This window comes from Diabrotica virgifera, chromosome 9 (assembly GCF_917563875.1).
Source record: "Diabrotica virgifera virgifera chromosome 9, PGI_DIABVI_V3a".
Lineage (NCBI taxonomy): Eukaryota > Metazoa > Arthropoda > Insecta > Coleoptera > Chrysomelidae > Diabrotica > Diabrotica virgifera.
The window spans coordinates 209,398,374-209,421,951 of NC_065451.1; the positions used below are offsets into that span (position 1 = coordinate 209,398,374).

General features: G+C 33.4%; 1 protein-coding gene across 2 annotated transcripts in view; it reads right to left on the reverse strand.

The window, feature by feature from the left end:
• The window catches only part of LOC114327644 (tyrosine-protein kinase Btk29A), a 61,585-nt gene that overhangs the window by 24,851 nt on the left and 13,156 nt on the right, over positions 1-23,578 (reverse strand). For both annotated transcript variants that reach the window (XM_050662377.1, XM_050662378.1), the window contains 3 exons: positions 11,553-11,769; positions 4,756-4,821; positions 4,566-4,694 (listed from right to left, as the gene is read on the reverse strand). In XM_050662377.1, the coding sequence (XP_050518334.1) occupies positions 4,566-4,694; positions 4,756-4,821; positions 11,553-11,769 (412 nt within the window). The remainder of the gene's footprint in view (positions 1-4,565; positions 4,695-4,755; positions 4,822-11,552; positions 11,770-23,578) is intronic.

Sequence of the window (23,578 nt, forward strand, 5' to 3'; positions counted from 1 at the left end):
TCCTTTAGTGGAGGTTAGCGACTACACTGGCAAATCTGCCTTTGCGGCTCTGAGCTGTAATCAAATCTGAATTGTCTTTACTTTCAGTTTACCAAAATCATTTTTTCAAACGTTTACACCTTGACAAAACTAATCAATCAAATGGTTATCATAATAATACACAAAAAAAGGTGTATTATATATGAAAAAGACCTTTTAAGTATGTGATAATGATACTGATTTATAAAAGTGTAAAAAATCATAAATGCGAGGGGTGATCCATAACTCTCGACAGCATGAGTATTATATTGTTGCGCGGCTCGCCCCTACCGCCGTGCCAGGTAGTGCAGGCGTCAGACCGCCTGCAGAATGTTCGAGACAGACGAGACAGACGTTCGAAAACGGCTGTCTTCTTCCATGGCGTTCTAGACTTCAGGGCCGTATCATATATTATACAGGGTGTCTGCGTAACTTGGAACCATATGGGAAACTTTTTTAATATCAATTTTACGAAAAAAAGTCATTCTTTATAAAGTGCTCTGCATAGTCTATGTCTATAACCTAAGATGCAATCATCAGATATCAAATTTTGTCAACAGTATACGAGGTATGTCAAAAAATATGAATTTCGCTCAAGAGCAAACTACCTTTATATTTCAAAATATCAAAAAATGTTATTATGAAAAGTTATTTGTAATTTAAAACCATATTAAAATATGCAATAACAGCCTTCTACTTAAAAAAAAAATTTCTGAAATTTTCCTAAATTACTGATTCCGAACATCATTTTTATTTATTAGACATGTAACTCTTTTATTAATAATTTTACGAAAAAAAAATATTCTTATATTAATACATAGTTTTTAATTCCAAACAATGTTTTATAATAACAATTTTCGACATTCTGAAATATAATTCTTTCTAAATTCATATTATTTGACACACCTCGTATAAAATTAACAAACTTGGATAAATGATGGTTGCATCTTGAGGTTTAGACCATGCACAGATTTTTATGAAGAATAACTTTTTTCCTAAAATTATTAATAAAAGAGTTATTACATGTCTAATAAATAAAAATGATGTTCGGAATCGGTCATCATCATCATTCTCTTTGCCTTATCCCTATGCGGGGTCGGCTTCCCTAATTGCATTTCTCCACACAATTCTGTCTTGGGTCATATCAATGTTAATCCCCTTTACCAACATGTCCTGCCTTATCGCCTCCCCCCAGGTCTTCTTTGGTCTTCCTCTCCTACTCCTTCCAGGGAAGGAGTAGGTAATGTTCGGAATCGGTAATTTAGGAAAATTTCAGAAATTTTTTTTTCAAGTAGAAGACTGTTATTGCATATTTGAATATGGTTTTTAATTACAAATAACTTTTCATAATAAAATTTTTTGATATTTTGAAATATAAAGGTAGTTTGCTCTTGAGCGAAATTCATATTTTTTGACATACCTCGTATACTGTTGACAAAATTTGATATCTGATAATTGCATCTTAGGTTTTAGATTATGCAGAGCACTTTATAAAGAATGACTTTTTTTCGTAAAATTGATATTAAAAAAGTTTCCCATATGGTTCCAAGTTACGGAGACACACTGTATAAGATGATAACTTGAAACGCAGAAACATTGATATTTTGATCAAATGAGGCACAAGAACACAAGAGGTGTAAGTGACAAATTTTGAGAAAATTTTGTTCAAGGTTCTAGATAAATATAAAAATCTAGGTATATTAAAAAAACTTATACACAAGTAAAAACTTCAAATTGTATTTTGGTATAAAATCGTTTATTTAAAAACTATCTAAAAGTCATCCACATGGATTGCAAATAATTGCATTCATTTAGATATAAACGATTTTATACCAAAATACAATTTGAAGTTTTTACTTCTGTATAAGTTTTTTTAAACTATGGTATAACTATTGGGATTTTCCCATTGATTCTAGGTATATTAGGTTTGTTCGTAGAACGATCAGCAACCGTTGCCAACCATCAGACGCATGCGCGTTCGTAGTCTACGAACTCTAACTGTTAACTGCGCAGCGTCAACTGTTAACTGCGCATGCGTATGATGGTTGGCAACGGTTTCTGATCGTTTGGATCGTACTACGAACAAACCTATTATTTAGCATGTTTTCAATGACATGTAATTTTTGATCATGGTATTTGTTGGTTTATGTAGAAAGTTGTTTGAAGCCACCATGTTTTTTATGTGTTTGGGTGTCCATTTGTATATTTAACCCAATTTCCTAAGATTATCACTTACCTCTTGTGTTCTAAGGGCCTCATATAAATTATAATAAAAATGTACCTATTATAAATTATTGTAAATAGTAAATATAATAAATTAAAAAAGTGTGAATGTAATAAATTAAATAATAAGTGTATAAATAAATTAAAAATAAAGCCTAATAAATTAAATATTTCCAATTGAGGAGGCCAGACGTAAAATGGTTTAAGTGCAGTTTTGATAGTTCCGAGATAATCAGCTTCAAAGTTGTTTGAGTTTTATAAATTCTAGAAGTTATTAAACTAAAATATGTTTAGTGTACAATGTACTATAAAATGATAAAAATATAAGGGTATATTATTACTCTGGCTATATCCTTCCTTTTTTTTCAATTATTAAAAAATGTACTTGAATCGGTACATAGTGTTGATAAATGTTACTGGTAAAACGGTTCAAGTGCAGATGTTAACTATATATTACTAATCATTTTTGTCCCAGCCCCCAGCTGTTATCCACAGTGTAACTACAACTGGCACGTTGCATAATACTTAATTAGTCTTCAAAATTGGTCACAAATCTAATATTTATTTTCTTGAAATTAATCCTGTATTAACATGTGTCTACACATTATAGTGTAGGAAACAGAGGTTGAACCTTGCAAAATGGACACAAGTCCGGTTTTTTTTTTTTTTTCGTTATATCAAGGGGTGCTTATTATAAGACTAACTTTTTCTGAAAAAATTTCGCCCCGGAACCCCCCTTTTCACCCCTTTAAAAGGGGTAATTTATGGTTTTTGTGGAACGTAGCCCTTCCTGTACCTTTTACAAACAATTTCTTTTATAGAGATATGAAGAGGACTATATTTTCTACGATTTATTTCCCGACAGCATCTGTCTATCATCCACCGTTTAGAGGGGGTAGCGCCCCAAAGTTGACAAGTTTTTAAAGAAGATGTTTTTAAAAAATATATATTTTTATATAAAAATAAATATAAAACCTGCGGCAATTATTCACAAATAATTGATTGATTTTTTGGTAGAGGTTTCACTTAAGGAAAATTGCCCTTTTTTAATTACAGGGTGTTACATTTTAAAAAACCCCTTTTTATACCATCTAAACCGTTTATGCTAGAGTAAAAAGACTTTCAGCGATTACCCATGTACTGGTGCTATTTACAAATTTGTATAATGCACCCCCATTGTTTCCCCGGAACCACCCAAAAAAAGAAGATTAATAAATAAAGTGATTTTCTTGGAATCCTTCACACACAATGCCCATTATTAATATGTTTCATATATCATTTTGTGCACGTTATTATTACCCATGCATGGACACCAAAAGCGATTTCCTATTGCAACCCCTGTAGCCAAAAAAATAAATAAAATGGGGGGTTGAAATTTTTTTTTGTTTTTTGCTTTTTGATTCCAATGGGCATATGCTTCATCAATAGTGCTTTTCAAAAATATATATGGTTATTGCAACATCCCTGCGGAAACCACCCCTATCCTTGAAAATATACTGCAGAAACTACCCCTATCCCTTGGCGAGCATGTTTTTACGATTTTCTCATTAGCTATGCATTCTTTTTAAACAAAACTTATACAACCTTAAAGACCACTATTTAGTCTAAAAATTAGGTCCTATTCATTTTTTTCGTATAAGCAACCGTTACGGCACAGTGGCGCCGTAAACCTCATATATACTTTGGCGGGCTCCAGTTTTTGTTTTTTTTTTCGTCATCTGTTCGTTTTATTGATAAAGTACTTATGTAAAATAAAACAACACAGTGTAACCTACAAATTATGACTCACGCACATTTTACAATCTTTGCGCCCCAAAGCCACAGTGGTGGCCCAAAATCAATTTTTGCATATTTTCGCAACCTACACGCATTTTATTGCATTTATGCTAACTTAATAGCAAAATATTTACCCTTAGGTGGTCGCTAAACAGTAGCGGATCCAGGGAGGGGTGATCAACTCCCCCCCCCCCTATTACACAATACTAAAAATAGTTTTGTGGTAAAATGGTTCATCAAGCGCACTTAAACCCGTTTATTACTATTTGTTTTTACAGAATACTAAAAATAGTTTTGTGGTAAAACGGTTCATGCGCACGGTTAAACCTGTTTACTACCAACGCAAACTACAATTGTTTTCAGTGAACTAAATGTAATGGCGATAAATGGCGACTGTAGGAAGAAATATGCTTAAATCGTTTTACCACCAAGTTCTAATGCCATTTAATTATGCGATTCTGTACTTGGAGTAAAATTTTGAAAAAGTGCACTTAAACCCTTTTACTTCTAACCCCATCAATTATTACAATAAGTTAAAAATTACTTACATTTTGGTGTACAAGGATAAAGTATATAATCCCTTTGTTGAAGAATTTCTAACCACGAAACAGCCTTCTTTGTCTTCTTGTTTGAGCAAAGATTCAGCCCTTTGCCGCGACATATCATTGACGTACCAGCTGAAAAACAAGAGGTAACGATATAGATTATTGAAGTTTATTTGCGTATTTGCTTACTTACTCATATTGCTGTAATCCTAGGGATTCCTTTTCCTTGACATAGTTGCTTGGAATATATCCAATATTTCTGTAAGAAAAAGGATACACATGAAACCTTATTGAAGAGGATTACGAGGTATGTAATTATATGTATAATCCGTGGCAGATTAATATTAGGTCTGGATCCCGCGTATGAAAAAAAAGTTGAAAAATAGCAAGCTGAAAATTTGTTAGTAGCTTAAGGGTGTCTAGTCGGATAAACTTTGATATATGGGAACACTGGAACAGGGGCAGTTTTAATTGTGGAACAGTTTAAAAATTTGGAACGGTCAGACCACGAAAACGGCACATTTATTTTGTCCGACAGAATAGGCTTAAACTCTCCGAACAGAGATTAAACTCTCATGCAAAATCAGACTGCTATTTATCACCTGTCATAATTCCTATCATTTGACATATTCTACATGTCCCACTCATTAAAACGCCCATTTGGTGATAAATAGCAGTCTGATTTTTGCATGAGAGTTTAATTTCTGTTCGGAGAGTTTAAGTCTGTTCTGTCGGACAAAATACATGTGCCGTTTTCGTGGAATGACCGTTCCAAATTTTTAACCTGTTCCACAATTAAAACTTCCCCTGTTCCAGTGTTCCCATATATCAAAGTTTTTCCGACTAGACACCCTTAAGCTATTAACAAATTTTCAGCTTTCTATTAATCAACTTTTTTTTCACACGCGGGATCCAGACCTATAAGGTATACGATTTAAACTACTATTAACTTTTTTGTAAAAACTTACAGTTTTTCAGTGATTTACATCATGTGCATCACATCAGTGATGTACATCAGTCATTTACATCATTTACAGTGCTTCCAAACATGCATTTTTTTTCACGAATAATTAAAATCTTTGATCTTTAATAACTTAAAAAGTATTGACTTATTTTAATAACTTTTATATAACAAATGTTGCTTATATTTGTCCTGTTATTGACTTGTGCAGTTATTTTTTATAAAATAATTTTCACCCCCGAGAAGGGGCGGTATCCACCCTCAGGGTAAAGGCGCAAGGTGGCACCATGTCACCTTTGTTTCTTGAGGTATCCTCTAACCACTGACCAATTTTCGTAATAATCGATGAAGGTTCACCGAAATTGAAGGTAATCGTTGATTTTTACCTTCAGTGACTGCACTATACAAAATAAATTGCAATTTACTGATCTAAATGCGCGTAATTTGGGAGCTCATTAATTATTAAATGATACGTAGTCGCCAAATAATTAATTTAATGCATTTTAAGTACAACTCTCTCTTAAGCCAGGCAGATGGGGTAGTTTTCTTGCGAAGGGGCTGTAGCTCAATAATCGAAATGCACGTGATTTAATAGTTTATTCTTATAATATATAGGCTATAGGAATTATATCCGCAATACGATATATTTTAAGTTTTCTCAGCATTTTTCTCTTAAGTTAAATCAATTAAAGGGTTGTTTGGGGGTGAAGGGGATGAGCTCAAAAATCGAAACTATATCATTTCAAGAGCTCATAAATAGCTCGTAATTCTGCCGCAAAAATCGATTCAATATTCCTATTTTTAAGTAGTGGGGGGGCCTGACTCAACCCACAAAGGGGGAAATGTCAAATTTTTCAATTCAAAATTTTTAATTTGCGGAATATGAGAGCTCATAAATAGCTCATAAATCAGGGCTATTTGTTTTTTAATTTTTGCAAGTGGGAGGGCAGCTCAACACGGGTGTAGGTAACCCTTTTTCGAATCCCTTTAGTAATTTCTTTGAATAGATTCATTTTGACGCTGCATTTATTCTCGTAATGAAAATTTGTTGCCTGACTTATGCCGACCCCTGTATAAGATTTTTTCAGCTTTTTTCTTCCTCGTCTGGGGTATCAGTTTTTCACCAATAAATACTTAGATATTAGATACGTATTAGGTACTTTTTTGCGTACATTCATTAAATAGCTATTCGCTAAAACATGTGATAATAACTTCCTGGTATTCCATTTTTATCACGTTCTTACACTATTGATAAACATTTAGGATCCTGATGCTATGTTTAGAATGTTGTAAAATAAATATTTTGCAAAATACCTGATGTTTGGTAGTTTGGTGCGTAATCCGAATGAAACACTTAAAAACCAAAATGTATCGATGATCAGTTTATTTGTTATTTTTGTTCATGTGGTGAATGAGTAACACAAACAGAAAATTGCATTTTTTTGGCTATTAGGTAGACACGTTGAAATAAAAAAATGCAGGTTTACATATAAATTAAAAATTGGATCATTTTACATGGTCGAACATTTTGTATTATGACAATATCATTATTTATTTTATAAGTTTAGAATAACGGTTCCCAGAAAACAACTATGGAACAGGATGAACGAAATCGGAATAACTCAGAGGTTAATAGAAGCCGTAAAAAACCATTACAACAACAGGGTAAGAGTTATAAGTTATAACCGACAATAAATACTCCAACGACTGTAAGACCACAAATAGACCGCCCGCGAAATTATTCCGATTCGATTTTTTTGCACAAACTTACTCAAAAAGAGGTCCTTATATCATATCCACAGGGTTCCGGGCGGTACCGTGGTCGAAAAATTGTTTAAACATTTTTTTAACAAATTCACAAAAATATTTTTTTCATTTCGAACAATATTTTTTCAGATAATTTGGGTCATTCTGGGCAAAAAAGGTCTCTTGTCATTTTTCTCTAAAATTGATTGTTGTCGAGTTATATGCGATTAAAAATTTGAAAAATGCGAAAATGGCTATTTTCAAGTCTTAATAACTCGATTAAAAATTATTATTATGAAATTCAAAAATTGACCAAATCAAGTTTCAAACCCCTTCTTCAAGGTCCTGAAGAGATTTTTGTCATTATTTTATTACAAAGCTGCTATTTTTAATTATTAACAATTAGCGCTATAGTCCAACTGTATCGTCGCCCCCTTTAGCGAAACTATTTAGATTAGATTTTTTATCACAAACTTACTCAAAAAGAGGTCCTTATAGGACCTCCACCGGGCGGTGTCGTGGTCGAAAAATTGTTTAAACAATTTTTTTAAACAAATTCACAAAAATAATGTTTTCATTGCGAACAATTTTTTTTAGATAAATTGGATTATTCTGAGCAAAAAAGGTCTCTTGTGATTTTTCTCTAAAATTGATTGTTGTCGAGTTATTGTGAGCCATTTTCGCATTTTTCAAATTTTAAATCGCGTATAACTCGACAACAATACATTTTAGAGAAAAATCACAAGAGACCTTTTTTGCTCAGAATGTCCCAAATTATCTTAAAAAAATTTGTTCGAAGTGAAAAAATTATTTTTGTGAATTTGTTTAAAAAAATTGTTTAAACAATTTTTCGACCACGGAACCGCCCGGTACACTGTGGATATGTTATAAGAACCTCTTTTTGAGTAAGTTTGTGCAAAAAACTCGAATCGGAATAATTTCACTAACGGGGGCGACGATACATCCTGCACTATAGCGCTAATTGTTAATAATTAAAAATTACAGCTTTTTTAATAAAATAATGATAAAAATCTCTTCAGGATCTTAAAGAAGGGGTTTGAAACTTGATTTGGTTACTTTTTGAATTTTATAATAATAATTTTTAATCGAGTTATTAAGCCATGAAAATAGCCATTTTCGCATTTTTCAAATTTTTAATCGCATATAACTCAATAACAATCAATTTTAGAGAAAAATGACAAGAGCCCTTTTTTGCTCAGACTGACCCAAATTATCTAAAAAAAATTGTTCGTAATGAAAAAATTATTTTCGTGAATTTGTTTAAAAAAAATTGTTTAAACAATTTTTCGACCACGGCACCGCCCGGCACCCTGTGTATATGTTATAAGGACCTATTTTTGAGTAAGCTTGTGCAAAAAAATCGAATCGGAATCATTTTTCCGCTAGCGGGGGCGACGATACTACCCGGTCTAAAAAAAAAGGCTTATTGCAGGGATGCTTTACATCTCCGACACTGTTCAATATATTCCTAGAACAAATATTAAAACCATGGAAAACAAAATGTAAAGGGATGGGAATATCAGGAACAACTTCTAGTACACATTAAGTTTTGCAGATGACCAAATGGTAACGGCTTAAGTTGAAGAAGATTTGTCCTATATGCTTCGAAAATTAGAAGAGGAATGCACAGAAAATGGACTGGAAATAAATCTACAAAAGACCGAATACTTAACAACAGGACAGGAACCAGTGAGACTTGGAAATGGACGATAATAGGGAAATAAACGGCACTGAAAAATTCAAATACTTAGGATTAATACAAACGAAACAGGTAATAAACAAACGAAACAGGTCCAAAATTACTACAACTGAAATGGAGTTCCTGAGAAGAAGCTACAGAGAGACAAGAATAGATCGCATTAGAAATGAGGATGGCGGTCGAACAAGATATACTCAGCTACATCGAAGAGAAACGTTTAATTTGGTATGAACATGTGAGAAGAGCAGGTCGTACAAGGTGGATATCCAAGATTTCGGATTGGAGCCCAATAGGAAAGAGAAGAAAGAGGTAGACCCCGAAGATCATGGAAGGATGAAGTGAACGAGGCCATGGAAAGACGAGACCTTAGATATGGAGAATGGCAGAACAGATACGACTAGAGACGTTGGCTGAAAGAAGGAAGGAGGCGACAGCTGTAAAAATCCTTACATAGATAGAGTTTAGAAGAAACAGAAGACAATATTGATATAAATAACATTTATTATGTAACAACTATATAATGATCTACTACTGGATGCAACTAAGGAAGTATGTGGAACAAGTAAAAAAGACTCACCAAAGAAAATACTTCACAACAATTTGAATATAACTTCATAATAATTTGGAAACATGGAAAGAAGTACCTACTTACTGAAAACGGAATGAAGACAACTATCAACGAAATAAAAGTTATGTAGATAGGAGAAGCAAAAGAAGAACTTAACATAGAGAAGGAACAAAAATAGAACAAGTAAAAACGTTTACGTACTTAGGAGAAATAATAGAAGAAACAGGATTTCTAGAAGCAGAAATCAACAGCAGATTAGAGAAAACGCTACAACTGTATCATACAATGAACAAAAAATTTGTGAGCAGAAAAGAAATACATATCATGGACTACAAAGATGGAAATTTTCAAAGCAGTTTATAGATCTGTTATGCATGGCAGCGAACCATGGGTACTAACGGAACGGCAAAAGAGGAAGATACAGGCTATAGAGATGAGGTTTTTAAGAAGAGTTAAAGGTATTACCAAAATGGATAAAATACGGAACGAACTGAAAATACAACCCATATTGGAGTTTATAGAACAAAGACCGCTGAGTTGGTAGGGTCATTTACACCGGATGAAAGATACCATACCAGTGAGAAGGATAAAGCAAGCAAGAATATTAAAAAAAAAAGAATGTGTGTGTACTTTGTACGCACGTAAGAAGTTATACTTCTATTATAATATAATTTCAACGAAATAAATATACCTACTTAACATTTACAGTACAAAAAATTAACAATAATTACCAAAAATGAACCAAAACTTAACAATGCCAAATATTAAAAAAAATATATGAATCGTCCGGGATTTGAACCCGCAATCTCATGATTTTTTGATCTCTGGTCCAATGCTCTACCAACAAGGCCATCAATCCGCATGCTAGTTACCTTTCAGATATACGTAATTATACATCACGGTGACAAGTGAAATATAAAAATAGATGTTTTATTATTTTACGCCCAAGGAAGACAAATCCAAAGACACAAAATTACAATAAAAAACCTTTTAAACCACCTTTTTCAAATTGCGCAAGTTGTATTATTAATATTAATGTTAATAAATGAAATATAAATATTTTGACGTTTCACAATTTGACAATTCACTTTTAACTGCAGTGCCTTAAAAATTTTAAAGCACTAGTGCCTTAAAGTAGCATTTTTAACGCTCCTATGGAGTCCTAAAAATTGCATTTTTAACACGTTTGTAGAAAAATATATTTAAAAACACTAATATATTCTTTCCACACCTTTTCTGGACTGATACATACATAAATTAAAACATTTTGAAGTATAACTTCAAAAATATAATATGAAAACTATTTAACAAGACAGTATAACTATTAACTAACCTTTGTTGTTTCTCTTCCCACAAATTTTAAAACGCAACAACCATACATAACCAAACCGTCAACCGTCCAAACCACAGCTGCGCTACAGCTGCCATATTGGATAATTTTTGACATGTCATTTGAACATCCAATCAGAACAAAGTCATAATGCGCATGCGCCGAGATCGTAGGTTTTAACATATAAAAATTCACCCTCATATCGCGCGCAAAGAAGTATAACTTCAACAAGATATGGGATGCAGTAATCGGAAAGGTATTTGAGAGAAGAGAAGTGACAAGGACAGATGCAAAGATGTTGACACAAAACCGCAAACAATGGAATAAAGTTAAAAAGTAAATTAAAACTTACACCATTATAATATGGTAGAAAGGTTATAACGTTTTTTAAAATATTCTCAAACGATGTTTCAGTTTTTCCCATGCTTTTTAATATGTCGGAAAAATGAAAGAATACCCATGAACGAACATATAAAACACGCTGTATTTTCCTGTCACCGTGTCACCAAGAAAATTGTCCAGTCCAAGTACATGTAACAATAATTATTACATGTACTTGCGCTGGCCAATTTTTTGTGTGACACGGTGACAGGAAAATACAGCGTGTTTTATATGTTCGTTCATGGGCAATCTTTCATTTTTCCGACTGTAGAAAACCAACTTACCCTTTAGAATCTTTCACCTTCCACCAATGTTCTTGAGAATCGTCGATGACGTCATAGGACTGATTCTTCTCCAACGACAAATCACCACTTTCTATGGCTCTATAGTTGTACAAGGCCACCACCACCTTCGTTCTCGAAGGAACATTTTTTTCTTTCGATTTCGACGAAGGAGTACTGGGCGGTCCTTCGCTAGGCATCATCTGACCTGAGTTAGTACCTATAAATACAACGAAATCGTTTAATCAAACATGAAGTTAATGGTGATGTCTAATAGCTCAAGGTAAGAAAGGTCTAACATACAGCAATAGTAACTTAAAATTGGAATCTCGTGCCAACATAAAAGAACTTGGGTGTAACTTTAGAACCCTGAAAATCGACCAATGGAATTTTTTTATTTGCAGATGATACCAGTACTCCTTGGAGCAACTCTAATATTGCAACTCTTCATGCAATTATAAGTTCTAATCTACTTACAATAAAAACCTGGTTGAACTCTAATTTACTCTTTTTTAACGTGAATAAGACAGTAGCATTATCCTATAAAGGAGCTCTTCAACTCTTTCTTCTTAATAACAGCCAGATCAGTACCGTTGATTCTGTCTTAGTACTTTTTTAGAAAGCAACCTTCATACCGATGGTTCCTTCATACCGATTTGGTAAGTAAGAAACTAACCTCAGCTTGGCTATACATATGCAATAAGATCTATTTCGAAGGAATTCAATTCAGAATCTTCCAAAATAAAATATTGTTCTTTGTTCGAGGTTCGAGTCTCATCTTCGATATGGGCTTCCTTTTTGGGGTTCTAGTACAGTTGCTCAGTACGTTGTTATTTTTAAATTACAAAAAAGAGCAATAGAGCAATTTAAAAAATAACAATAATTAAATTTATAAGTTGTTTATAGTTGTTTATTGACAAAATCCCTAACTTATGTTCCGCAGTTTACTATCAGTACTTATTAATTCTACCAAAAATTAATCAGTGTTATTCGCGACTACCTATATTTTAACGATTTCAAAACATGTAATTTATACAATAGTATCTTTAGAAGAAGGTATTGGCTGTGTTAAAATGTCAAATACATTAATTGAAAACTAATAACAGCTGATTAGGTAGACCTTGAAACACAAATATGTTATTCTAAACAGCACACAAATCATCGATCACGAAAAACCTATAAACGATTATATTTTATATTATAATGTCTATCTATGTATATGTTTGCTTAGAAAAATTAAAAAAAAAAGAATGTGTGTACTTTGTACGCACGTAAGAAGTTATACTTCTGTTATATGATTTCAACGAAATCAATATACTTTAAACAGTTTCTCTACTACTTTCCAAAAATTTTCATTAAAACAATACCAAAAATTAAAAAAATAAAAGAATAAAACACACACAAACACATTGAAAAATGCCACAAATGATTTCTGAACAATAATTGTTCAGAAACAATGGTAAACAGTAATGGTAGAATCCATCATTTATTTAAATATGACAGTTTTCTCTTACTCGTATATTGAAAAATACTTAGAATATAGTTCAACAATACATCGAGAGGGTGCCTCACTCCCAAAAACGAAATCTGACACCTGGAACTATTGAAGAATTCCACAAATCCAGCGGTGTTCTTATTTCATTTTATTTTTGGATTGAATTATTTTATTAAGAATTAATTCAATCGTGATGACTCTGTAGGTAATTTTGTCATTCCGGAAATTTCTTACTACTTTGTCATAGTGTTGGATAATCCAGCTTATCACAGCCGCCTTGTTAAAGAAAGGCATTCCAACGATGACTAGCGGAGGTGACTAAGAGAAAAATGAAATGTTTCTCGCAAAAAAGAATTAAGAAAATAAAAAAAAATAAGAATTCGGATAACTTGTACTGAACAAATTTTTTAATTTGCTAAAATGCATCGTAAATACGTCTGTTATCACAATATATACAACAATTATCACAGTAAAGGATCGCAATTGCCTATTAAAATGTACGTAGAGCTATTAAAATGTATAGTCCGTTCTTTAACGGTAAAATATTGCAAAATCTCTAAATTTTAAAGAACCGCTTGGATTGACATGAAATTTGGCATACACATAGCCAACAAATCAAAGAAAAAAAGTGATATTGTGCCGATATGTGCTTTTGCCCTGGTGGTGGTTTTCACCCCTCTTGGGGGTGAAAAAATATTCGTCCAAAGAAAGTCAGGAAATAGATAAACTGGCTAATTTTAAGTAACTTTTGTTCTATAGAGTTTTTTCACTAAGTCAATACTTTTCGAGTTTTTGGCAGTGAATATGTTCATTTTTTCAACAAAATAACCACGCTTTTAGACGGTTTTTCGCAAATAACTCAAATAGTAAGTATTTTGTCGAAAAAACATTCTTAGCAAAAATATAGCCTGTAAAATTTAAAACAAAATGGTGTATATCTCACGTCTCTACACCTAGTAGAAGCAGAGTTATAGCTAATGAAAAATAGGTTCATATTCGTCAAATTCCAAATGGAATACGTTAATGTGAAATAAATAAAAATGAAGCACATTTCGGGGAAAACTCATTACAACTTATTTAAAGTGTTTAAAAAAGCTTCATTTTTGTTTTATAAAAAAATTTCTAGCATCAAAATTTAACAAGTAACGCTCAAAATAAAGTTAGTCCCTTTTGGTTTTGGTAAAAAAATCGAGAAAATCACCCCCTAATTAGTATCTTAATTGAACTTAATCGTTACGACTTCACAAGTTTCTTAACTCGTGTATATATTGTTTATATAATCTTAAGTTTCATGGGTTCAAAGTCCTTATTATTGAAAGGGCTGTAGTTAAAAGGGGTTGAACGAGTCATTGATCACGAATGTATGCAAATTTAGAAACACCAAATCTTAATAAATTTTTGACTAACAGAAAAACAAAAAAATACATGATATTTAGAAAATCTGACTTTTTTTTGTTTTTCGAGATTTTTGGTATCTCTAACAATTTTTAAGTTATTTTGAAAAAAAGCATATTTTTCAAAATTTAAATTTTTAAAAATCTTATTTTGAAACCAAATTTTTTCAAAAATAAGCACTTTGAATCGATAAAACTTACAGATCATATAAAGACGACATAAGTAAAATAATTTGTGGAGCGGTAACGATTAATTTCATTTAAGTTGCTAATTAGGGGGTGGTCTTCCCGATTTTTTTTTGCAAAAACAAAAGGGGCCAACTTTATTTTGAGCGTAACTTGCTTAAATTTAATGCTAGAAACTTTTTGTAACAACAGAAATAAAGCTTTTTTTAAACACTTTAAAAAAGTTACAATGGGTTTTCCCCAAAAAGGGCTTAAGTTTTTGGATATCATCATCATCAATGGTGCTACAGCCCTATGAAAGAGCCTCGACCTTCCCAAGTCTATTACGCCAGTCAGTCCTATCCATTGCCAACCGTTGCCAGTTTGCTGCGCCTATTTTTCTCCCATCCTCATCTACACCATCTTTCCATCTAAGTTTTGGCCTACCCCTATTTCTACTTCCCACAGGTTGTGACATAAGGATTCTTCTAGGAGGGTTGTTATGCTGTGATCTTGCTAGATGTCCTGCACATCTTAGTCGTCCTATTCTTATAAGAGATACTACGTCTTTTCCACCAAATATATGTTTATATCTGTGGTACCTATACCTCGTAGTTGTACCTCCTCCTCCAAATACCATTTTCACAGATGCCACCGAATATGCCTCTCAGGATCCTTCGTTCAAATACAAGCAGAAGGTTTTCATCTGCCTTGGAGATGGTCCATGTCTCCGATCCATATGTCAACACTGGTTGTATAAGGGTTTTGTATATGGTTATTTTTGTTTTTTGGCTTAAGTTTCTGCTTCTCATATGTCTACTCAGTCCAAAATAGCATTTGTTCGCTAGGATTATCCTTCGCTTGATTTCTTCTGTCATGACGTTTTCCTTGGTGATCAGGGAGCCTAAGTATGTGAATTTGTCCACCACTTCAAAGGCAGAGTTATCAACAGAGAATTGGTGACCGATGTTTCTGGCTCTATTGTTGGGTGTTGATGCCACCATCTTAGTTTTCTCCTCGTTTACTGTCAGGCCCATATTTTTTGAGGCATTTGAGAAGGTGGTATACATTTCTTCTAGTTTGCGTGTTGTGCGGGCAACTAGGTCCACGTCATCGGCATATGCCAAAATTTGGGATGATTTATTAAAAATAATTCCTCTGTTGTCTATTCGGGCATCTCTGACCGCCTTTTCCAGAGCTATGTTGAAGAGGAGACACGCCAGCGCATCTCCCTGTCGCAGCCCAATATTCGTTTCAAACGCCTGTGATTGTTCGCCCTGTATTTCGAATTTGCAAACGACTTTACGCATTGTAGCCTTAACCAATCTTATCAGTTTGTCAGGGATGTGGAATTCATCCATGGCTTCATACAATTTATTTCTTAGGACACTATCATAGGCCGATTTAAAATCTACGAAAAGATGGTATGTGTCGATATTGAATTCATTGGTTTTTTCCAGTATTTGTCTTAGCACAAAGATCTTGTCTGTTGTTGATCGACCAGGTCTAAAACCACTTTGATATTCTCCAAGAAGCTCCTCTGAATATGCACTTAGGCGACCATATAAGATGCTCGAAAATATTTTGTAAGCTGTAAGTTTTTGGATATTTCACGTCGAAATATTCTATTTGAAATTTGGTGAATATGAATCTATTTTTCATTGGCTATAACTCTGGTTCTACGAGATCCAGAGACCTAACGCGTACACCATTTTTTTTTACTTTTTTATAAGCTATATTTTAGCTAAGAACGTTTTTTTCGACAAAATACTTACTTTTTGAGTTATTTGCGAAAAACCGTCTAAAAATGTAGTTATTTTGTTGAAAAATGAACATATTCACTCGCAAATAACTCGAAAAGTGTTGACTTGGCGAAAAAGCTCTATAGAACAAAAGTTACTTAAAATTAGCCACGTTTACCCATTTCCGGACTTATTTTGGACATATATTTTTTCACCCCCAAGAGGGGGTGAAAGTCACCCCAGGGCAAAAGCACACATCGGCACAATATCACTTTTTTTCTTTGACATGTAAGCTATACGTATGCCAAATTTCATGTCAATCCAAGCGGTTCTTTAAAATTTAGAGCAAAAACCGTGAAAGAATGGACTAGTAAACCGATATTATTTTGATTTTCTTAGTTACATTTTATGAATCACCCTCCCCAATTTCTTATCAGAGAATAAAAACTGTGCATATTCAGCACTAAAGTCGTGTTGGAAGAGGTCTACGTGAATAATTTGAATGGATTCAAAGACTATAAACAGACATGAAGGCAGGGTTGGCATAGAATTTCCCCATCTTATAAAACCCAGCGGGTTTTTTCAATTGATAAAACCCACTATTATTGGGTTTTTTGGGGTTTTTTCAAAAATAGCAAATTTTCAGTTGAACGAACGTCATATTTATTTCTGAATAAAAACAAAAACTAGCATAAAATACCATGAAGTAAGTATTAGGTGAATACAAAACTGAAACTAAACTAATAAAACACTTATTTTAAACATGGTATATAGACAAATAAAAAAATAAACAAGTTTCTTGTTAAACAAAGCATCAGCAAAGCAGATTAGTTATCAGGAAAATCAGAATCTGTATTTTTGTCACATTCCCAATTCCCATTCGTTATTCGTTAGACTCGGTCGAGGACGAGGACTCGGTTCTTAAATGATAATATATTTTTACCAAGTTTGCAGCTCTATCGGCACCTAATCTGTTGCGAAGCTTAGTCCATATTAATCCATATGAAGAAAAAATCCGCTCAATAGATGCAGATGAAGCTGGACATGAGAACAAAGATAACATATACAGTAGAACCCCGCAAATCCGAACTAATTGGGGGGACAGCCTGTTCGGATTCCGAAAAGTTCGGATTATCCGAAAGTTAGCCTTAACTAGTAGTTCAAAGCTTTCATTGTGATTTTGAGTAGCCAAACGTTCTCGCAAGAGTATGGACAATATTTTTGGACTCAAGTTGACTACGAGAGAACCAAAGTAAGTTTGTGTTTAACCTTTATAAACACTTTATAAACCTATATATTATTAAAGTATAATATTTATTTTTAAGAAATTTTAAATGTCAAAGTCCTAGTAATCCTACATTGTCCAATTTTCTGGCTTTACTCTGTATAATAAACATGATTTTAAGTTTTTGTCTTGAATTTTTAAATTTTTTTCACTTTCCGTTGGTTCGGATTTGCCGAAAGTTCGGATTCGCGGGGTTTGGATTTACGGGGTTCTACTGTAAATACAAAATTCATATGGTATTTTATTTGTTTTTTTATTTTTTATTGATATCAGCTTCCACCATTTCTTTGTTGAGAATTTTTTAACAAGTTCTTCTTTGAAAAGTGTTGCGAGGAACATATCTGTATCCTTAATCTTGAATGATAACATCACTGCCAAAAACTCATCAGAAAATAAAAAACTGAAAATCCCCAAAAAAACCAGAAAAAACCCTAAAAAACCCAAAAAAAAACCGTCGGGTTGGGCTTTTAATAAAAAACCCGGGTTTTTTCGAACCCTGCATGAAGGGCATTCAGCGATCAAGAAAGTATATTAAAAAAAATGTTTTTTGTCAAAAAAAACACTACTTTCGTTTTAACTATGGATCACTCCTCGTAATATCACCATTTCCAAAATTGGTAATCCACTAATATCAGTTACATATAAGTCAACAATGTAAAGTACACAGAAAACGCGCGATATCGGTTTTGTTTCCTCTTTCGTCGAGTTTTACTAAAATTGCGATTGCGATACATATTCAAAGCTTTTCAGAATCCCGAATCAATTCCTGTTTCCTGTGGTTCACGGGTTTTTATACGACTCGCACTAAAAGACAAAAAATTTCAGGCTGAAAGACCTGAGGAGATGGTTTGACCGCTCATCCTCAGAAATCTTTCGTTCAACAGTTTCCAAAGCTTCAATTGCTATTTGAATCGCCAAAACTTGTGAATAATATTCGTATTTTGGTATTTCTTTATGGCAACTTACTTTTGAATACTCTAGCAAGACTCAATAAAGACTACAATTCATAAATTGTAAGACAAACTTGGCATTGAGTACGAAAATCATTAACACATGGTGCTATGCTAAAATAGCTATTTTCCTTTCGTTGGCTGCTTTTAAGATACCAACGTTTATGACCCACAATAGGATAAAATTAGATGTCTTAGGATGAAATTAGACGTTGTTCAGATAAATCCAACCTTTCTCTCAAAGACAAAGACTTTTGCACCTTAGATTCGGCTTTTAAGATACCATCCATTCATTACAGCTTACTCCAATTGATTGTGCAGGAAAAAGTCGAAGGAAAAACGGAAAGAGAAGCATAGGAAGAGAGAATGGTACGGATGTACCAAACGAAATTTTCCAAATAGCTATGATGATTGCCGACCTCTGTCTCGGAGATGGCACTTGAAGAAGAAGTCCTTGCAGCAAGAACTGCTTTGTCATATTTTACGTGAATTGATCATTATTGGAAACGCTTTATGTAGCAACGTGTGGTACAAACTTTTAAAGGCAAAAGTATGAAATAAAACGTGTACAACGTGGTACAGAGATATAGAAGGAACAGTAAACAACAGAACCAAAACAGAGACAAGATCGATCAGAACATCACCATCGATTACCTACTTTAGAGCGCGTTAGAGAATTTAAGTATCTTGGAACAACAATAACTGAAGACAATAACGGATCACAAGAAATAAACAATAGGATACAAGCCGACAACAGATGTCTTTAAGCCCTTCAAACCTTAAAAAATCGAAACAACTAATGAGACGTACAAAGATACAACTACATATATAAAACAATCATACAATCATCATCACTCTCTTTGCCTTATCCCTATGCGGGTCGGCTTCCCTAATTGCATTTCTCCACACAATTCTATCTTGGGCCATATCAATGTTAATCCCCTTTACCAACATGTCCTGCCTTATCGTCTCCCCCCCCCCCCCAAGTCTTCTTTGGTCTTCCTCTCCTACTCCTTCCAGGAAGCTGCACTTCAGCTATTCTTCGTATTGGGTGGTTAACGTCTCGACGTTGAACATGACCAAACAATCTCAACCTATGCTCTCTCATTTTGGCATCAATTGGTGCCACACCTAGACTTCCCCTAATATACTCATTTTTAATTTTATTCTTTTTTGTCACTCCACTCATCCATCTAAGTATTCTCATTTCCGCCACATGCATTCGTTGTTCCTCTTTCTTTTTCACTGCCCAACATTCAGTTCCGTACATCATAGCCGGTCTTATGGCTGTTTTATAGAATTTTCCCTTCAACTTCATTGGAATTTTCCTGTCATACAGCACACCACTCGCTTCTTTCCACTTCATCCATCCAGTCCTAATTCTACTGCATGCATCTCCATCTATTTCTCCATTACTCTGTAATACTGATCCTAGGTACTTAAAACTATTGCTTTTCACAATCATTTCACCATCCAAAGATACCATTTTATTTGTAGTAACTCCATCTTTAAATGAGCATTCCAAATACGCTGTTTTTGTCCTACTAAGTTTTAAACCTTTTCCCTCCAGAGCTTGTCTCCACTGTTCCAGTTTTTGTTTTAGGTATCTTTCACTATTTCCTATTAACACTACATCATCAGCATACATCAAGCACCATGGAATGTTACCCTGTAGTTTCGCTGTTATCTGGTCCAAAACTAATGAGAATAATTAATTAATAAGGACTAAGCACCTTGGTGCAATCCTACTTTCACCTGAAATTTATCAGTCTCTCCCACACCTGTCCTAACACTAGTCGTTACTCTCTCATACATATCTCTCACAATCTTTACATATTCGCCCAGGCGCGGATCTAGAAAGTCATAATAGGGGGGTCAGACGTACCGCAAATATTTTATTGTCCAGATTTAGCCATACGACTCACGCTTACTCTAAGGATAAAAAAAAATAATAAATAATTAAAAAAATACGTATAGACTAAATACAATAGGGGGGTCCATGGACCCGTTGACCCCCCTCTGTATCCGCGCCTGTATTCGCCTCATCGAGGGTAGTAACGTCACGGAGTAAGTAAGTAAACCACAGATCAATGACAACATATCGTCTTATCTCAATCTGATCTACTTGATTTTATTCTGTTTTTCTATAGTAAATTTTACAGGTTTTACATTATATACATCTACATATTATAAAATTTTCCGTTTTACTTAAACTGCACAAAACGCATAATTAATGACGCAAAGTTATTTAAATTTAGCAGATGATGATAATAGTTGTAATTTAAAAATAATCTTCTTGATTATTATCTTTGTCGATTATTGAAACATCCTTGAAGGAGCATTGTAATAATTATAGATGATGTTTCAATAACAATCGACCAAGACAGAGGTTCTTCTGAAATGATTAAACTTGAGGTACATGTCATTGGAGGACACAACAATTCCGTTTATTTAAACGGGCACGATTCATATAAAAATCGATGAGAATCATAGGCGTGGTCCAGTTTCAGTTTTTTTAGTCTGGGTTCCAGTGCTGAAAATTGCGTTTCCCTCCCTGAAACCACCCTCCCACTTTCGCTTCTAACATTTTTGCCGTTTATGTTGGTACTTTCGCGTACACAAATTGGGATACTCTGGCAGTATGTGCCAGTTTTATATATTACTACATAGTTTGCTAAATATGAACGGAAATGAATCAATGGTCTAAAAGCTAGCAACGTTTTCGAGAAAGTTTTTTAAGACAGCTGATTCTTTAATATATTGTTACCTATGCTTCCTCGAACACCGTACCGGCCATCTGGCTGCTGATACAGGTTGCGTTCATTACTGCGCAGCACACCTGTACAGATATACAAAATCATGGTGATTAATTAGTGTGATAAAGCTTAGTAGATCCGCTATAGTAATAGATAGCAATAAACGTTAATAACAAAAATTGTAGCCAACTTTGAGCTTCACATTACAACATTACTTAGAATGTTACAAGGTGTTCGATAACATAGTGGCAGACCAACCTTTTTTTTATTGGAACGCCCTATATTTTATTTTATATTCGAAATCTTCTTAACTTCCCCATCAAAAAAATATAAAGATACAGGGTATTTACAAAGATATAAACAATGTTCTATGAAAATCGTAATAAGTTCAGCTCCCTGTATAAATAAAAATAAGCACAACAGCAATGGTTTATTGGTGGTGGCTTATTTTTTTGTTGATTGTCAAAATTTATAAAAATGGTTGATGTTGCTAATTTTCTTTATATCGAATACAGGGTGATTCAAAACGCAAGTACATTATTTTCTCAATAATTTTAAATAGAACGCTTTAATTAATAACTTGCTCTGAAAAATGAAAATATCTCGAAAACTAATAAATGTGGATATAGGGGATATTATATAAAAATTAAAGTACGGTAATGTTACTTTTCAATAGTGATACAAAATACAGGCGTGTTCCATTTAAAATTTCTGAGAAAAGAATGTACTTGCGTTTTGTCTCACCATGTATTCGATATAAAAAAAATTAGCAATATCAACAATTCTTAAAAATTTTCACAATAAACAAAAAATATGGCACCAATAAACCATTGCTGTTGTGCTTATTTTTATTTATACAGGCAGCTGAACTTGTTACGATTTTCATAGAAAATTGGTTAACTTTGTAAAAGCTCTATATAACATAACAAACTTTTATATTTTTATAATTACGTATTTTTTATGGGATTTATAATTTATATTTTTGTGATGGGGAAGTTAAGAGGATTTCGAAAATAAAGTAAAATATAGAGTGTTCCATTTAAAAGAACATAAGTTTGGTCTGCCACTAACATTCTAACTAATTTTGTAATGTGAAGCTCAAAGTTGGCTACACTTTTTGTTATTAACTTTTATTGCTATCTCTATCTATTACTATAGCGGATCTACTGAGCTTTATCACACTAATAAATCACCCTGTATATTGAATTTAAAATTAGTTTAAGACGAAAAATTTTTTTATCATTACTTTTTAAACCACAGAAATTCATATTTCTAATAATGTTTAAAAAGTAATGGCAAAAAAATATTTCGTCTTAAAATAATTTTAAATTTGATATATTTACCAGTACAAGTGTGCTGCGCAGTAATGAACGCAACCTGTATCAGTAGCCAGATGGCCGGTACGGTGTTCGAGGAAGCTTAGGGAATAATATATTAAAGAACCAGTTGTCTTAAAATACTTGTTTTTCCGACGTTGCTAGCTCTTGGTCCACAAAGGATGAATCATTTTTCCTTTTTTCATTTTCCCTTGTTCCTGTGTCATGCTCGATTATCGTGCGTTATCTCTGACGGTAGCTTGGAAAAGGATGCAGAGAATCTGTTAAAGTTAAACCACTATGTCAGGTTTCTAAGCCACGACGTTTTCCTATTTTGATTTTTAACTGTTCTAGCCAGTTTCGTAATTTTTCCCATACGCTGCAAAACAATCTCGTTACGAAATCTACCTACCCAACTTATGAATAATACCGTACCTCAAAGTATCAATATTGATTTTGATATATCATTGAACACCGTCAAGTGTTTTATTTAAAGCGAACTCCGAATAGATGTTAAATATTAGTGGGGACAAAATGCAGCCCTGTCTTACTCCTCTTTGTATTTGAAGATCTTCATAACGATCTCGGCCAATCCTAATGTTTGCACGTTGATGTCAGAAGATTTTTAATGGTACAATGTCTTTATCATCACTGCCTACCTTCTTAAGAATGGCTATAATTTCGGTAGGTTTTACTCGATCAAAGGCCTTTTCAAACTCAATAAAACACATGAAACTGAATAGGCGACATCTCTACACCTCTGTATCATAACTTGAATACTAAATATAGTGCTTCTCTGGTTCCATGGTTATTGCGGACCTCAAACTATGTGTCACTAATTTGTTCTTCAATTTTTTTGTGTGTGATTGCATATAATGCTACTATACAACGCGTAAAAATAGTTAAATAGCTAAATTCCTTCGAAA